This window comes from Harpia harpyja, chromosome 23 (assembly GCF_026419915.1).
Source record: "Harpia harpyja isolate bHarHar1 chromosome 23, bHarHar1 primary haplotype, whole genome shotgun sequence".
Classification (NCBI taxonomy): Eukaryota; Metazoa; Chordata; class Aves; order Accipitriformes; family Accipitridae; genus Harpia; species Harpia harpyja.
In genome coordinates, this window is record NC_068962.1 from 9917620 (window position 1) to 9935178 (window position 17559).

At 38.2% G+C, this 17559-nt stretch overlaps 1 protein-coding gene across 1 annotated transcript in view; it reads right to left on the reverse strand.

Moving 5' to 3' along the window:
• The window catches only part of TMTC2 (transmembrane O-mannosyltransferase targeting cadherins 2), a 259189-nt gene that overhangs the window by 102411 nt on the left and 139219 nt on the right, over positions 1-17559 (reverse strand). The window contains exon 3 of the mRNA XM_052774546.1: positions 9237-10065. Within this exon, the coding sequence (XP_052630506.1) occupies positions 9237-10065 (829 nt within the window). The remainder of the gene's footprint in view (positions 1-9236; positions 10066-17559) is intronic.

Below are 17559 nucleotides of genomic sequence, written 5' to 3' on the forward strand. Positions count from 1 at the left end.
CAAATGTGCCAGAGGAGCCCCAGCGGGGAGGAAAGCAGCGCTAGGGTTTGTCAAACCAACAGAATCGTCAGAGTGCTCAAACGACATATGTCGGACTTGGAAAAGGCAAATTAGTGCCTATCCAGGAATTAGGCTTTTCATGACTCTTCAAGTTGTATGGTTTTGTTTGTTTTGTTTTAAATCACTTATTAAGGCAAGACAGGGCCTGTGAAGCTTTGCCAGCCAATACATATCCATGCTGGTACGGAAATATAGGAGGCAGGGAGGAAGGTCGGTCATAAAATGACCTCCTTCATTTTTTGCCAGTAGTGAAACTAATTAAAGACACTACAATTATTAACTAGCATCTTTAATAGTCCATATTCCAACTCCCTTCTGTGTTTTAAGAACTGAAAGAAAAGTTCAGCATGCAAGAGCATCCAAGCAAAGAGAAGGAAATGACATTGAGCACGCAGTCCCTCTATTTTGTGATCTTTTCTGTAATTTAAAACAAAACTATACGCAAGCCTTTTGGGCATACTATAATTGCATCAGCCATCATTTAATTTTTGCATGCATGAAGGCTGGCGATGATGACAGTCCAAGCTTAAGTGTTAATAAAACTCCCTGTAACAAAGGAAGGGTATTGGAAATACTTGTCTTTATCTATCTACGCTGGGATTTTACACTGCCAGAAGAGGTATAAAGAGGCATGTGTGTAAATTACTGTCCTGTCCACATTAAAGTTTAGTTTCTCTACCAGATTTGTGTAATGGGATCTCTGTGTGTAGCGGTATGAAATCCATTACAGATAGGAAAATGAAGACATGTAACCCATGGTGAAAATCATTATGTAAAGAAAAATTTTTCACGGTTGACATATTTTGAAAAAAAGGTAAAATAATGAAACAATTGGATGACTATCTAATGCATTTAAACAAACATGCTTAGCTTGAGAACCAACCTGGATAATCTCATTTTCCTCTAATTAATAGTGACTCTTTTCTTCCAAAAAAAACAGGCTAGTTCCATAGAACACACGAATATGGACTGAAGGCCTGACTTTTAAGCAAACTGGAAAATAAAATCTATCATTTTCTGGCAAAGAAAATACCAAACGTAATCCACTTCACTTGATATGCTACAAAAAAAAAAAAAAAAAAAAAAATTCTTGCCAGAGCTAATCCCTCCTTGACCAGGGGTGGGGTTTTTTGCACCGTAGTTCTTAGCACAGATGAGTTTGTTGAATGATTTTGCAGAGCACCTCAGGGATGGCAGGGGAAGAAATAAAAGTCTGATGAGTCCCTGTCTCAAAACAGAGTAATAGAGTCCATGCCTCAAAATTGTTTATTTCTTTAAATTCTCAGTATATGCAAAGGGGGGGAAAGTGTAGCTAGTAGTTAATAACAGATTCTCTTCCTATCCCCCTGCTATTTAGGATTCACGGATTAGAGATGCTGTTGGACTACACTCAAGAAAAAAAAAATTTAGTATCCTTGTCTCTAGTCCTCTGTATGTATAAAGGAAGAATATCGGGCTTTCTGGTATCCTGCTGAAGGAGAAGCAGACATCCCACAGTGACTAGAGTTTCAGAGGAAATTACAGCACTACTGAAGAACTGAAAGAACACTGTCACTGGAGAATACATTCAGACTTTGAACTGAAGTGTAAACCACTTTCTTTCAGCTCTCCAACGTATTTAACATAATCAGACTGCAGTGCTGAGGCTGGGCTGCCTGTGGCATGCTCAAATGCTCTAGATAACTATGGCTCTTTCCCAAACAATTTGCTAATGGCCATTCCTTCTACACTTTCTAATCATCCAGGGCAGCAGTACCACCCATTTGGAGAGCCCTACACTATTTTCAGAGAGTAGTCTTTTTATTTAACTTTCAAACAATTCTATGCAGTTCACTTACTAGTTGAGCTTTCTCTTTTAAAGCTGTTATGAGTGGCAGATAGAAAAAGTATTTCCTATTTATTTCAAGAACTCTGAAGCATCCTGTACAACATTTATCCTTCAAATTCTGCCAATTTTGTTATGAACAAAGACACCAAATTTATCACGGTATAGCCTACATAATTTATATACAGCAATAACAGACTTATGTAGCCATATAAAGTTATATATTACTAATTATGTTTTTCAATATATAATTATAACCTTTGGGGTTTTTACTTATATAAGATCATTTCACTATCAAGTGCATTTCCCCACACAGTAGCTGTTATAAGGGTTATTACTGCTGGTTGGAAACATTTTACAACACTGACAGAAGGTATACTACCTTTACAGTAATTTCTTCTTAAAAAAATAGCCAAACTTAAGTTTCTGACCAAAACTGAAAATAAAAACAGAAGTCAAAGAAAATATCCATGCAACATTTAGTCAAAAGATTAAGCACCAGAAAGTTCTGGTGAAGGTGTTGGGAAAATTGACTATTAGTTGGTGCTATGTTTCTCTGACAATTACTTCTAAAAAAGTTGACTAAAAAGTATGCCAAGAACCACCATAATGACTATGTATCCTGATATTTTTTTAGCAACTAGCTTAGTAGGGGTATTATACTATCAGAAATGTGGAGAGGGTTTAATACAATAATGAATCACCAAAATTTGAAAAAAATGATCCGATGTCTAATGAAAATAGGTAGCATGAGTTCCATTCCAGAGGGAAAAATTGAGATTAAATTGTTAGCTTGTTCAAAGGCTACAGAAGAGCTCATTAGCAAAACTCAAACAAACTCATGAATACCTAATTCCAGATGCTATGCTCATGGCACTGGTATTTCTTAACAGTGATAATATGCAAAACTTTTATGCATAATTATTAGCAGGTTTTATACTTTTAAAATCTGCTCATTTATGGCAACCTGTGCACTGAAATTACTTTCTCTCTTAAGCCTTGTTTTTCAAAAACAGCATTTTCCATTCACTGCATGGTTATTTGAGTCAGGTCTTTACCACTTTTAGAGTGATTTTATTATTATTGAAGTGAAATGAACCAAAGGAGAAGAAATAATTACTGCGCAGAGTGATATTTTGGGCTATTGGCCCAAAGACGAGTTGCAGTTTTACTGCCAAGTTGCATATAAAAAAAGAATATATGCACCAAAACATTGAAATGCAATCCCAAATGCTCAAAGTATTTTGAAATACCCAATGTGGTGTTTGTTAAAATACACGCTACTCTATTTAGGAGGCATAAAAAAAGTGTGGTTAACAACAAGTTGTGTGCCAGAGCAATAGCTTTTGGAAACAAAGCTCTAAAGGTATTACAAGAGAGCCCAGCTTCTTGTCAGCATAATGTAAGCTCTTAATAATAAGCATATTCAAAGAATGGCATACCTTAAAATATTTCTTCTCCTTTTGTCTCCAGTCATCGCTAGTGATACGAAAATATTAATAATCATGGAAAATACTGGTTTATTGCATCCTTTTTGTTTGAGGGAAATATGGCTTCTTTACCTAGTTTACTACAAGGTATTATAACTGCTTTTCCTCGCTGCACTATTAGTTGGTATTTTCATTGTCTGCTGAAGAAGGGACCTCTTACTGACAGCTACTGTTAGCAAGAAATCATTTTCCAAGAGTAGATAAGGATAACAGCAGCAAGCTGTCAAATCAGATGGAAACAGCTTCTAGTATTTACTTCTACCCAAGTGCACAGAACTAGAGCATCCAATATCTACAATGACAGGCATGGATTTTTTTTTTCTTTTTTTTTTAATCAGAGGAGCAAATCTTGGATAAGAATAAATTTGGGTGCCTTTTTAACAATAAGAAATTTATGTAAATGGAACAAAACTAATTCACGTGATTCTTTTTTTTCCCCCTACACTAACACTTAAAACAGTTTGTATGGTAAATACATTTGCTTGCTGCATTAGTAATGGTAAAATAAAGAGGAAATTAACACTACACACTATTCAACATGGATAACAAAATGAAATTTGGTGTTTTAAAAAATATTAAAAACAAAGAGTATATTTTTTGCTGTTCAGATCAAAAGACAAGTATTATGCTACATAGATGAGATTAAAGAAACAAAAATGCAATTGCTACTTTTTAATGACTGCTCAGATGAGCATACAGCTACTCCATACATTGTTGTTCAACTAAAATGCTTCAAAATCCGAACTTCTTATTCATATCTTGACATTCACATATGCATAAAGAAGCAGTCCTTACCAATCCTATGCTAAACTGATGATAAGGGAGAGGGAAAGAAAAAAAGAAATAAAGAGAAAGAAAAAGAAAGGTAATTATCCATGAAGTTCTGGGGAATAAAACTGATCAAGGCTGAGTGCAGTGCCAAAGATGCCAAAAAAGCAAAGGAAGTTCTTTAAATCTTCTACAGGCACAAACATAGCAGAACGAGGCAGGAAGATCTCACAACCCTGTTGCAAAGGAAACAAAAGAGAAAAGTAGGACAGGAAAACAGAACATTGTGGTCCAGAAGAGTATTTCAGTATTAGAATATCTTCTGAAAACATTAAGCAAAATTGAATGATTCACAGTCATAAGAACAGAGAGTAGGAGGATGAGTGCAAAGACAGAAGGAAAGTGACTTTCTATAGTAGTATGAAACAACTTCTATATTCTCTGTCAAGACCATGTCTTATTGCTGCCCACTGAGAACACCAGGGTAATTGATGTGAGAAGCAAGATGCTAAGAACAGGATTTTTAACTCAAAGTAGGACTATGAGAGGTAATACTAACTTTAAAACACAGATGATCTGAATGATTGTGCAAGAAAGAATTATTTTTCTTTTTTCTTTTTTAGTCTTTGTGTCAATCACCTCTCAGGAACATCTAAGCAATTTGACTCCAATAGTAGAGTTTACCTGAACCACAAAACTCAACCCTCTCACCACAGCTTTGTCTTCACGTAATAGATATTAAGGAATTTTGTTTTGGGTTTTTTTTCCCCTGCAGCACTGATTCAGGAAAGGACTGAAGCACATATTCAAGTCCCACTGACCTGCCCAAGATGTGAACGTATGACATTTCATTAACACTAACACATGATGGAACAAGGACAAACATCTGAGCAAGGTGCAGAATGGGTTCTGAAGCCAAGAGCTGTAAGGCCAGCTTAAGTCAGCGCCACATGCGAGACAGGGCTTATCAGGCCAGCTGTAGTGCCACAATAATGTGGTAATTTTGGCTGCTTTTGGAAGCAGCCTAGTATCTGTTTCTTGCTGTACATTCCATTACAAAAACAGTAGCTACATATATTAATTTAGCAAGACTTGAATGCATGGTTAAAGTTAAGCACCCACTTGGTGTAGCAGGTCACCTATTTCCAGCAAGGATCTTCAAAGCTTACTTACAAATGTCACAGCAAACACCAGACTAAAATTTCATCAGTAATTATGACCAAGCAACTAATACCTCTGCAGCAGTCTAACAGTCTAAGCCTCTCTGTTATTTTCTACTTCTTTAATCAGTGTCTATAACAGTACAGCAAATATAGCATAATGATCTTTGATGTTCAGATGTGGACTGCAAGGTACAAAATGGCCTGGAGGAAAAAGATTATGCTTTTTGAAGCTTACTTTTGGTACTACAGAGAAAACTAGAAATAACAAGGCATAATAAGAACAATTTTGTGTGTCATTATAATCTTATATTAAACATGAGGTAATCATCACCACAGAATGACTCTCAGTCTAATTGAAAAAGACGCAACAGCTACCACCTATTTTTAACTTTTTTGTTTGTTTTTACATTTTGGGAGGCTTCCTTTGCTATAAAAGAACACTCAAATAATGTGAGCTGTTTTATGTCAGTTGGGCTGCTTGTTACATTGAAGACAGCACAGAGAAACACTTGCGCCTTTCCCTCCCTAGTGTCAAAACATGTATACAGCCACTTCAGGATCTATAAACTACATTAATCAATCTTGCCTATTTTTCCCTCAAGTACTGACAAACTGTAACGAGGCAACGCTCAGATCACTTTAAAGATATCTGAAATACTAGTCATAACCAGAACAGCAGAAGAACAAGCCCGGTAACAGATGCAGCTAAGGCATCCCAAGTCCTCATTACAACTCCACCAGCCAAGGCCAGGAAAGCTGGCACGTGCACGGTGGCTCGGAGGCGGCATCACCACCTTCTACTCACTTGACTTTCCCGTGAGGTATTTGGGGTTTTTTTCAGAGATGAGCCACGCACGGTGCTTTTGAATATTTTTTCCACATTGTCAGTGATTGACAAGAATAGTCTGGAGAAATGTAAATTGCAGAAAGGCTGTGGCTGCCTGCGGGGTAGGGGCTTTCTCACCTGAGGCAGAACACTACTTCTCTGCCTGCACTGCCTGCAAGGTGCCCATGAAGGGGCCAGAAGAAAATGCTGGCAAGGTGCTTATTGCCCACGTCTTCACTGAGGACTGAAGATGGAGCAGCCGCTGAACAAGTTTGCCTGAAAGTCCCACAGCATCAGGAGATATTATATTCTTACACTTACTACAACGCAGAGGATCTGATTATAAACCATCACCATGTGAGACAATTCCATTTCCGAAGCAGTTCAGCTACATTAGTACACAAAAGCACCTGTGCTAATAGCTTGCCTCTCAAATGACCTTATTAGTACAGCACATCAGCTCAACGTTGTCGCACAGCATCCAGCCACAGAGTGGCTTTCATCCTGCTAGTCCAGAATACAGATGGAGCTGGAACAAAACACTCGGCTCCTTGCTTTAGCAAAGCTGGTCTTCACAGATTTCTACTTCTTTATCAGTTCCCACACGGGGAGTTTTTGAAGAGATCCTTCTTTGCTTTTTAGCCTAGGACAGAAGAAGTTCTTTTTCAGAAGCTGTTTGCAGGAGAAGAGAGGAAAAGCAGAACCATCAAGGAAAATGATCCCGCCGCTCAAAAATGATCAGAAGAAAGAAAATACTCATGAGGAGAAACGGCTGCAAGTTGAGGAAAACAGAGAAATGAGGAGTGGCAGCCTCTTCTTAGCAGCCTAAAAGGAAGGAAAATGCTTCTCTGCTCTACTGTTTGACTGAGCACTCCATTATCTTGCTCTCTGAATAGCCTATTTATCACTAGCATTCATAAAACTAAAAAAAAGAGGCAAACAAAAATAAATTGTTTTTCCTACGTCAACCTCATTTAATTACTGAAGAGTAGTTTGAATTGTTGATCTCCTAATGCTTTGGCGGGACTGGCAGCCAGTCTAGTCCAGTCAGGCTTGCCTGATTGTATGAGAAATAGAAAATAAAATTAGCATAGTCAAAGCCACGGATAAGCTAGGAAGTATTCACAATAATGAATAGAGTTGGGTGACAGGTCGCTTTAGCTGGGAGTTTCTGATACCCAGCCTTGTTACAATGTGTGTGGGCTAGTAAATATTCAGTAGAAGTTTAACAGGATACTTTAAAGAGATTTACAGTCAGCTCAGTCATGTCTATATCACCACACTGACATGCTGTCTTTGCTTTTGCATATCTTACAAGAAACTTAATGTCAGCTTATATGGCAAGAAACCAGACAATCATATATACATGTCTGTGCATACTGAGATGTGTATGATGAAAATAGCTCGCCTTGTCTCCTGGGAGCATAATACTCAGTAGTCTAATTTCCAGACAACACTGCAGCAAATCCTACTGTTGCACAAAAACTAGAATTATTATTATTTTTTTTTAATCACAAAAACTGGCTCAAAGCAAGCAGACAACTATTAATACAGTCTGGGATATCTGGGGATCTCCACCAAGGACAAAAATGGAACATACATTAACTGTTTAATCAAGTGTACACACACTCTTTTCTTTCCAAGGAATGCCAAAGTTCTACTGCAAGCTTTATGGCGTCACTAAACTGGTAAGTCTCACAGCATCATATAATCACTCTGGTGTGCTGTCTCGCGGTTCAGTTACTTCTCTTCATTTCTTGCCCTCCTGCACTACTTTTGAAAAAAAGTAAAATAAATGGGATGTGCTTGTTCACATTTAAAAGTCACTCACTGCAGCAACAAGTTTAATAATTTTACCTAGGGCAACAAAGTATATGAAGAAGAGTTACAAAATCAGACTGAGGATTGACAAGCTACTCTAATGCTGCCTTGCAAGGCATCTTATCTGCCAAATCTACTTTTTTCACTCCCTATCAGCTCACAGTAACACCTGCATTTGCCTCTTACTACCACAGCTTTTAGACTGTGGCATGATATAACTGCCTAACCGAGAAGCACACCTCTGTCAGCAAATGAGTTTGCATCATATAATGGGCTTCTGAGCAGAGAACTGGAAAAATTCAAGTGCAATATGTTTAAGCACTGTCAAATTTTTCTTTCACAGACAGGCAAAGCAATCAAGTGATCCCTTCTCACTTCTGATGAATTGTGAATAACGAAGGCTTAGTCAATGCCTACATTGCACTCACAGGTGGTATTTCGAACATTCTCATATAAACTTGCTCGTGTGCCAAGAGCAGTACAGCCAGGCAGCATGGAGTTCAGGATCCCAGCTGGATCTGCCGCATATGCTGAAACCACAGAGCCACAGCTAAACATTGTTACTGATCCCTAAACTAGCCGGTTTACTGCCTGTTTGGATGTGTTTATACTAGCTGTAGTCACATTTCATTACGGCATAGATACAACCTTTGAGAGAAGTAGCTGGGCAATGTTACGAATAGCTGACATTTATACGTTAACAGGAAGGCATAAGTATTTGACAATAACTCTTTACAGTACTTGTATGCAGGAGGAACTACAGTCATTTCCTAGGCTGAATAATATGACCTCATTTCCTCATTTTTATTATGTAGTATTGACGTTATTTGCATCAGATGAAATAAAAAAACCCAGCATCTCCCTGATGCTGTCCGTTACTATTTCTTACATTTTCTAGTCACAGAGAACAGAACATTCGGTGAACATGTGAAAAACCTTCATGAGCATGATAGATTACCAGACTCCAAATGGAAAATTACCAGGGTGGGGTCTGTAATACTAATAATGCATCTTTAATTCCAAAATACAGAACTAAGATCAATGAAGAAGAAAGTATCCTCTTACCTTAGGGTCTCATTTTCTCCGTGTTAATACCAAACCTGTAACACCTAATCAAAACACATTCCTGCTTTTTCTCATTTTTTACTAATGTACATTCTAACGCAACTTAAAAGGACATTTCCTAAAGTAACTTCTTTAGATATAGCTGATAAAATCAGACAATTCAAAGGGAAAGACAGATAGGAATAAATAAAGCATTCACCATAAAGAGTAAAAATTACCTTTAGCAGGGTTTACTTTTATCCCTGACCTATACAGCATCTCCTCATTCTGCCAGTCCCCATTCCTGACAACAGTCTTGAGTCCATAGAAAACAATTAATGCAGCAGTGGAGCAAAAAACCAAGTTCTTCAGAAAGCGCTTTTGGGCTTTGACATAAAAGGCCCTGACACCTACTGTAACCAGCAGGCAGAAGCCCATACTAGGAACATACAGCACACGCTCTGCTATTACAAAGCCAACATAGAAAAATAGGTTTGTGGCAGGAACAAAGGGCACTATTAACAAAGACAGAGACAGAATGACAATATTCTCAGTTGAAGGAAGCTGTGGTTTCTGCGTTTCATGCTTTTTTATACCATTCTCTTCTTTTGATGCAAAGCTTGACTTCACCTCCAGTGTCTTGTACTCCATCTCTGAGTGGCAGCTATGCCCATTAGCATTCTGCTTGCCGTTCATTACAGTTTTTCCATTGCATTCTCTCTCATTGCTGGAGCCCTTCAAGCTAAAGTAGGCAAGGAGGAGGAGTCCAGCATAGAAGGCCACAGTGTGTAGATTCCTCCAGTCGCTGACTGCTTTCAGAAGAGGCACAGCATCCATAGACCAGTCAAAGCTGAGGGTATCTGGGCACAGCAACAGCCAGAGGTTCTTGGTTGGCAGGTGAAAGAAGGTCAGCGTACGTGTGAGAAAACTGTCTGAGTCAGCTGCTGGATTGTCAGAATTGGAAAAACTTGGGGGCTTGTTGCCCATCCAGTATAAGCGGACACCCAGCAGTGCAGTCCCCCAGGAGGTCAATAAACCAATGCTGAAGAAGAGGGTCAAATTCTTTCTCTGGAGGGGAAAAAAAAAAAAAAAAAAAATCAGCATAAATCAACACTAGGTGTTTAATTCTGTAAATTATAAACAAAAGGAACCAAGAAATATCTGATACAACTTTTTTTTTTGTAATGGAAAGAAGCACTAGAGATCTCAGTCTCTGACATTGTATCACAAAATGTTGGGGTATGCTCTTGACCATAGACTAAAAGAACAGGTTCTTTCATTTAAGCTGTATCAAGCCTGCATCAGAGTCAAGCCTTTAGAGATCTTCAGGCTGTCAGTCCTTGCTTAAGATTTGGTTGTGTAACCCTTTGAAAACTCTTTATTTTAGAGGAATTTATGGAACCTTACAATGGTTCCTACATAACCTCCCAAATCCTTTCTTTGCTCCTGGCTGTGACAAAAACACCAGTTTGCCTTAATTAGATTTAAAGTATGTTCCAGTTCCGTTTTCCCTAATGAAAGTCTTTCCTAAGGTATTTCACCTGAGAACTAAATAAACTTTCCAAGAAGGCAAGAGAGGAAAACAGACACACATTCCATGTTTAGGTCTTCCAGCTCCTACCTATTAACTACAGTGATTATTTGGAGCCTTCAGATCTGCCTACTGAAAGCCCCGCTTCATTTTGTATCTCACAGCCAAACAATAAGTTGTTTTTCTTTCTTCAAGGACACCATATTAAATAAGTGCTCTAAAACCTTTCACATCATCATACCCATCTAAATAATATTACGTGAAGCATGCAGCTGCCTCCACCTACCCATGTCATCATGCTAGCAACTTGAAGAACCTCCACTTATTTATGGAATAACTCAACACTTGCCACCTGGAGCTGCTTGTTGGGTTTCCCCCCGCCACACCCGAAAGCTCTTACTTGCTCAAATGCTTGCAGAAACATACCACTTCTGCCTAAATGAGAAACAGGAAGCAAGATTTTCTCACCTATTTCTAGGACTGATGAGCTTAAGTTCTGCTCTCAATTACATGGGCACCCTAAAGCTGTTTTGGATTACTCTCTCTTAGCAGAAGAATCTGTAAAAACTAAAATACCTGTATTTTTATATTTCAATTTCTCAGATGCCTTTTGTAAGAAAAGAAAAACTATTTGCCAAATAGCTCCAGATACAGCGTAAGCATTTTGATAATCTTTCCCCCCATTATTACAAAGAATTATTTATCAATCATTTTTCATTTTATTAGGTCTGGTTTTTCCATCTCACACTACACATTCCTGGGATGGTTGTTCAATGTTTCCTCAGTTATTCAGAAGCAGGACCTCACACTGGAATGTTTTATCTTATTTCTTTCAAACAGCTCATTTTTCTCCTTTGTGGGGGGACTCTCCCCTTGATATATGAAATACAGATAATTGTGCTGCTCCATTTGAGGTCAATTATTAATAATTTTCTACCATCAGGTTACTGATGTTTCAGTAACAATACATGGTCTGGTCATCATAATTTATCCGCTTATCTCATGAAGAAAATTATTCCTTTTCACATTTCTGTAGAGTTTCTCCTTGTGAAATTTAAAATATGTAATGGCATTTAGATTAATTCATTCAAATTTGAGGCAATATGGAAGAATTCAATGGAGGCATTAGTAAGGAACAAATTTATAATGAGAATATTTACATACTTGTATCAGAACCACCTAAAATATGCTGACACTTTTTAAACATAAAGTAAAGCCTGAGTCCACATATTTCATTTGCCATAGTAATTCCAGTTTGATTTATTAGCTTTTGCATATTTTTATATCCTGGAAAATCAACAATTTTTTGGTAATAAATCAATCAAAACCCACATCTACACTTTATGATGAATATATTCCCTGGAAAGCCTACTGTAACAACCGACTTTTATTTGTAAGCTGTATAATACTTCACAACTCATCTCAGATACTGTTTCATCCCTGCCTGCCAGGACTGTTTAAATGCTTTTAATGTTATAAAGCTGTGTAAACTGGTTATCACTGAAACTCCCAACTAAGTTTATATCTGGAATAAAAAGATTATTCAGATTTCATGGATTTGCATGTACGCCCTCATAGTAAAACCTTATGTCCCTGGTTCAATTTGTCCTTTCATTCCTGTCATATTTTGCTAAATGAAAATTTTTCTGCCCACCCCTCCGGCTCAATTATTTTCAAACTTGTTTCCTTTAAACATGCGTATAAACAACTCTCAAATGTTCAATGTGACCTTTTTTTCTCTTCTATACACCCTTCTTGAGGTCTCTTAAGAGGAGGTTGGGAAGTGGATGATGGGGTTTTTTGTTCATTTGTTTGTTTTAATTAGAAATTCAGAGCAGGTCTTTGCTGGAAGGCTATATACTACTCGAAATATTAAGACATCCCAAATACTAAGCAAGGGAAACTTGATTAGCAGATGAGAAGTGAGCTTTCATGGATTGCTTAGACTGCTTTGTTATTTTGTTAATACTTACTTAACAACTGGAAGAAAATCTCCCTTTCCTGAAGATCTAACCATTGTACTTTTCAATTAAATGCTGAGAAAGTTCACATTACAAAGTTCTTGGACAAAACCACGCTAGAGCAGATATGCCATTCCTCGCGAATAACAGCAAAACCTGTTAAAAACTTTTAGATCTTCTTCATACATCATAAAACAGTAACAATGAAAAGCTTGCCTCTTGCTCCTAGCCCTAGAAATGCAAACAATCTGTACCTCGGAGCTAATCCATCCTCACTGCTGGAGTAACTATTTGCAGCAGCCCTTTTAAGCTTAAATTTAAGATCTGTAAGGTCCGGATCCTCACACTTCTTGGTTCTACAAAGAACACAACTTATCTATACGCAGTATTGTGTTTCATGCTTTAACAAAACTTTTTTTTTTTTTTTAAACATTTTACACTGGTGTCAAATGAAATATCTAAGCATTCACACATGGAGCTCAGCGATATCTGAGTAGGTGGTTTTCCACACCAGCTTATCAATTTATCATGCTGTAAAATACTAGTTAACTGCAGAAAGAGCTCTGGTAGATTCTTTAGCTTAATTAACTGACTACAGGAGTGGAGTGCAAATATCCTTTTGTTGCCTCAGACACAAATGGTTTGCATCCTTCCCCATAGAGTATTTCAGACATGGATATTCTCAAAAGCCAGTAGCTTTACATCTTTTTAAAATTAACTACATATTAACTACAGCTACCAATAACCTGTATACCACTGACATGCCATTGTGAATTTTCAGATTTCAGAGGAGATCCTCTGGATGCAGTCAAAAACCAAGACTGAAACTGTCCCTAACACTTAAACTTCTGTCACAAAAATTTAAAGTACAATGCCTTTTTTCCCCCCCCTTTTTTTTTCTTTTTTTTTTTTTTTTTTTTTTAAATCATACATAGGTAGCGCTGGCTCACAAGGGGAATGACAAACTCATTCCCCTTTTTTCCTCTCTCAACATTCATGAATTTTGCACAGCTTTTATCCCTCTGTACTAATATAGTCAAGAGATAATTAGAAAGGTTTAGCTCACATTTTGGCTTTACTTTCTTCCAGGCTTTGTATAGCAAACCAAATGAAAAAAACCACCTGGTTACAGTAATTTATTAAAATTAAATAATATAATCAGTTCCCCAGTAGACTTCTGCCTGCGAAGAAAGTGCTTTCAAAATGAACTCTGCTCAGACAAGCACTTTCACTAGCAACTCTTCCTCTGAGCCTCCTGACAGCCTGTGCTCCTCTGACTGTGTACGTTTAGTGTAGCTCAGCAGCAGGAAGAGATCCTCTGTAATGCTTGGCAGAAAGGATTTGGATTACTATACTCATGAGTCCTAATCCAGCCCATCTGCCATATGTTTTGACACCCCCATAAATCCTCTAACCTTTCATAAGTAGTCATTTTCATCTGGGGAAAAAATGAGCACTGATTTAGATCAGATTTAACATCTCTCCTGCCTGCTAACAGTCAAGTACCACCACTGCAATTTTAGCGTTTGTGACTGCAGAAACCTTTTTCATCTCCCTACCAAAATCCATCTGCATGACCCACCCACATTGCACATTTCCTTTGCATTAAATCCTAATTCCTCACTCCATTATACTGCTCTTAAATAAGGCACTGCAGCAGATTTCTTGATTGGGCAGCCCCTGCCAAAGCTCAGTCATCACCTAAGTGGTATCCAAAGCATTTTCAAAAGACACAATTCTTTTAACCTCACCTTGTCCATTTCACAAAGCAGCATTAAATATGGCACATGATCAAGACAGTCCAGATATCAAAATCACTGGGGCTAACCACACACAAAATGTTATTTTTAGAACTCAGGAAATGCAGAAAAGAAAGTGGTAAGTCACCAGGCATTACTCACAGGAGTTTCTTTTCCAACTTAGAGCTCCTTGAAAATACACTGGCTTGAGAACTGGGACTTCCCAAAGTAGTGAAATGCTGCCAAATCACTAGACTGACAGTGTCTTGTTTCCACGGTAGGTAGAGGCTCCTGGATCAGCTGAGTTTGAGCTGAACTAGAATTCAAAACGTATACCCGCCAAGGACAAAGCTATTTGTCACAACCCCTGCTGGGTCGTAGTACTGAGCTGGAAGTGGCCTTTACCGGTCCCTCTCCACCTGCCCAGTTTGTTCCTGCTCGCGTGACGCACTAAATGAGGTTCACTCATTTACGCTGGTGATACAACAACAGCTGGCCTGAAGGTTTGTTCTTCCTCTGAGTTGGAACTCTGTCTGTAGCGTATCCAATATTGTGACCAACTGTACATATTTAGTAACATTTACTTCTAGTGTTATGAACCCACACAATTCTTCCTCAACAAGGAAGTCAGTGCATTCATAAAACAGCTGAAGATTATGTGTACATTTTTCTATTGTAATTAGCAAGTAGCACAAGCTAAGCAGTCCTTATTACTGTTGACCTGCCTTACTAAAATTTAAATTGAACTATAAATGCTGGCATTTAAAACTGCCTAAAGTCTTCCTCTAAAATTGTTAATATTTTATACAAATCTTTAAATTAAAAAAACAAAACAAAACAAAACCAAACAACCTCTAACCTCTCAACTGAAGAAACAGTGATAAGGACTACAGGAGAAAAGATAAACTGCATTAAGTGCAGAAAATGTATGAATGACTGGAGGTAGTACAAGAGCAGAAGGGACTATATTAGCTTGGTAAATCTGTGCACATGATCAGTGCAACAGAGAAGGCTCTCTCTGAGGGTAGGTCTCCACAGCCAAATGCAGCATGACAATGGTGGTGCTATGGATATCTAGCCAGTGTTAATCCATCTATCTGCAGCAGCAAGAACTTAACACTGGAGGTTAGAAGCCCACTGGGGCCAAAAGACGTTCCTGAACTGCCAGACTGCTCAAGTGCTGTCCAGCACTACTGTTACCCCCACACAGGTAGATAGGTGGTCCAACAGTCATACCTGCATTTCACTTAAGCATTGTCTCATTCGAGTGGTTTTGCAGTGAAGGAAGGGTGCTGCACTTTCTGCACTGCCGAAATGCTGAGAGCTCACTGAACACGCAAGTATGCTGGAAGGCAGAACTGGAATTCAAAATGATCTTGAGAAAACAGAGAAATGTTCAGAAAAATAAACCCATATAAATGGCAGGGGCAACTCCAACTGCTTAAAGCTACACAAGTATGAGATGTGGAACAGGTAGTTGGCTCATCTTCAGAGAAGTATCAGGGATTATCACAGATCACAAGCAACTCTTTTAAACCACCGCTAAAAAGGTAAACACTGTGCCGAGACTACAGATGAAAGCACACCCTTCGAGATATATCAAGTAACCCTTCCACTCTTCTCAATACTAGTAAATCCTAAAAGAGTCTGGTTCCAGCACAAAACTTTCAGACATAAATGAAGGAACTGGATAGCACAACATGACACAGCAATTCATGTAAGTTCAAAGGGAACCAAGGGAAAATTCCAGCTGTGTAAAACAGCACGAGCTCACCTCTGCCGCATGGACTACAAGGAAGCAGGACAGTCCTACAGATGAGTGGCATGGCAGAGGTGGGCAGCACAGCTCAGCACTATGCTTGAGCAACTGGATGAACAGGCGTGCAGAGCCCCGAGGAGGAAGGAAGCTTTGCCCCAGTGCTACTGGGAAGACAAAGGCTGCACCTGCTGCATGGCTGGGCTGTCCTCTTGAGTAACGAACACACCTGAAAATGAGTACCCAAGGATGATGCCCAGCATGTCATTTGTGTCTCCTACACCGTATTAAGTAAATCTGACCCGACAATGCTTTTGAACTACTCATCCTGTACAAAGTGTGGGCAACTTACTAAAGCCCTGCACATTTGAACGGATGGACATGCAATTTTTCTTCTAAAGGAAGTTTGTTCTGCTCTTCTGTACGACATAAGAGGATGCTTAAGAAAAAAAGCAGCAAAGTATAAAATGGCTCTTAAGACCACATACCACAATCCTACCTATAAACCTACCGCCAAAAATTATTATGGCACACTTCACATGTTTCCTACACTAATAAGTTGGCAATAAAGGAAAATTAAAGCCTAAGAGCTGCTGGTTTAATATGCAGTGGGAGAAAAACACACACAATAAGAATGTATTTACAGAGAATGTGTCTCTGTAAAAAGACACATACTTTTTAACTGACTAATGCAAATAGAAATGGATTTTATGAGCAAAAATGTCATTTAATCCCAGATTAAGCCTCTGGCAATGACTAAGCAACTTTATCAATCCAGTAGAAGGAAATCATCAATAATCAATTTCTGTACATGGGATAAATAGCAAGTTAGCTCTAGTTTTCACAGAACAACCTATCTAGGTGTAATAAAAATCCATCAGCTGGAAGTCCACTGAGCTACAAAGTCAGTTTCTACAGTGGATAACAAGCAGCATCTTCTGTGGTTTTTTGTTCTTCCCTTTGCCAACTGAAAAATTGAGGTGTTTTGTTTTATTTGTACCTTTAAAATACAGCCAAAGAACAAGCAGCAAAGTTATCTTGAAACTATACTCATAACAAAGAAAAGATACTACAAATTTGAACACTTAATTGTAATTCTTCTAGTAAAGTAAAGCTTAAACACCTACATTTTCAAAGAGAAACACAGATAATATTGAAAGTCCACGTGAAATACAGAACCTGCTTATTAACTCAGAGGCACTGTATATTATCAAGAAAGATTCATTTAAGATCATACAAGTAGTCACTTATTTCCTTTGAAAAAAAGAGTATTTAAAACTGGTTTTGGTGCAGATCAGATATTCTATTTTCAGATCTACTGGTTCAGCAAGATAGGGAAAAACGTTTGTTAAGTGACTCAGAACCTATTTGTGTGACAAACTGAATACAGGCTAAAAAATAATTAAAAAAAGAAAAAAATTCCCCCCCTTCTACACCCACCCACCCACAAAACACATTTATTTATGAGGTGGTACAAGAGGATGGCCAAAAGACACCCACAAGTAGCATGACTGTAATGCTTGAAGTCAGTACCTTTAGAAGCAGGAACAAATTTCACAGTATCACTTACTAGTC